We start from the raw sequence: 255 nt of genomic DNA on the forward strand, positions 1-255 counted from the left end.
CTACACCGTCTGGGACGGCAAGGGCGGCCGCTTTGCAGACGAGAACCTGCCGGGCGCGAAGCACGACCGCGCCGGCATCGTCAGCATGGCCAACTCGGGCAAGGACACCAACGGCTCCCAGTTCTTCATCACCCTCGAGGTGAGGCCCCCGCCCTGCCCCCGCCGCGCTCGGCACGGCGGCAGCAGCAGCTCAAAGCGCCGCCCCAACCGTGCAGTGCCGCTCGACCCCAAACCCCTGAGGCTCCTCATGTGAAG

General features: G+C 69.4%; 1 protein-coding gene across 1 annotated transcript in view; it reads left to right on the plus strand.

Moving 5' to 3' along the window:
* The window catches only part of MNEG_11789 (peptidyl-prolyl cis-trans isomerase B (cyclophilin B)), a gene marked incomplete at both ends in the record, with an annotated part of 5371 nt that extends 5132 nt beyond the window's left edge, over positions 1–239 (plus strand). The window contains 2 exons of the mRNA XM_014039740.1: positions 23–139; positions 216–239. Of these exons, the coding sequence (XP_013895194.1) occupies positions 23–139; positions 216–239 (141 nt within the window). The remainder of the gene's footprint in view (positions 1–22; positions 140–215) is intronic.
* Between the last annotated feature and the right edge of the window lie 16 nt (positions 240–255).

Source organism: Monoraphidium neglectum (genome assembly GCF_000611645.1).
Source record: "Monoraphidium neglectum strain SAG 48.87 unplaced genomic scaffold scaffold02907, whole genome shotgun sequence".
NCBI lineage: Eukaryota > Viridiplantae > Chlorophyta > Chlorophyceae > Sphaeropleales > Selenastraceae > Monoraphidium > Monoraphidium neglectum.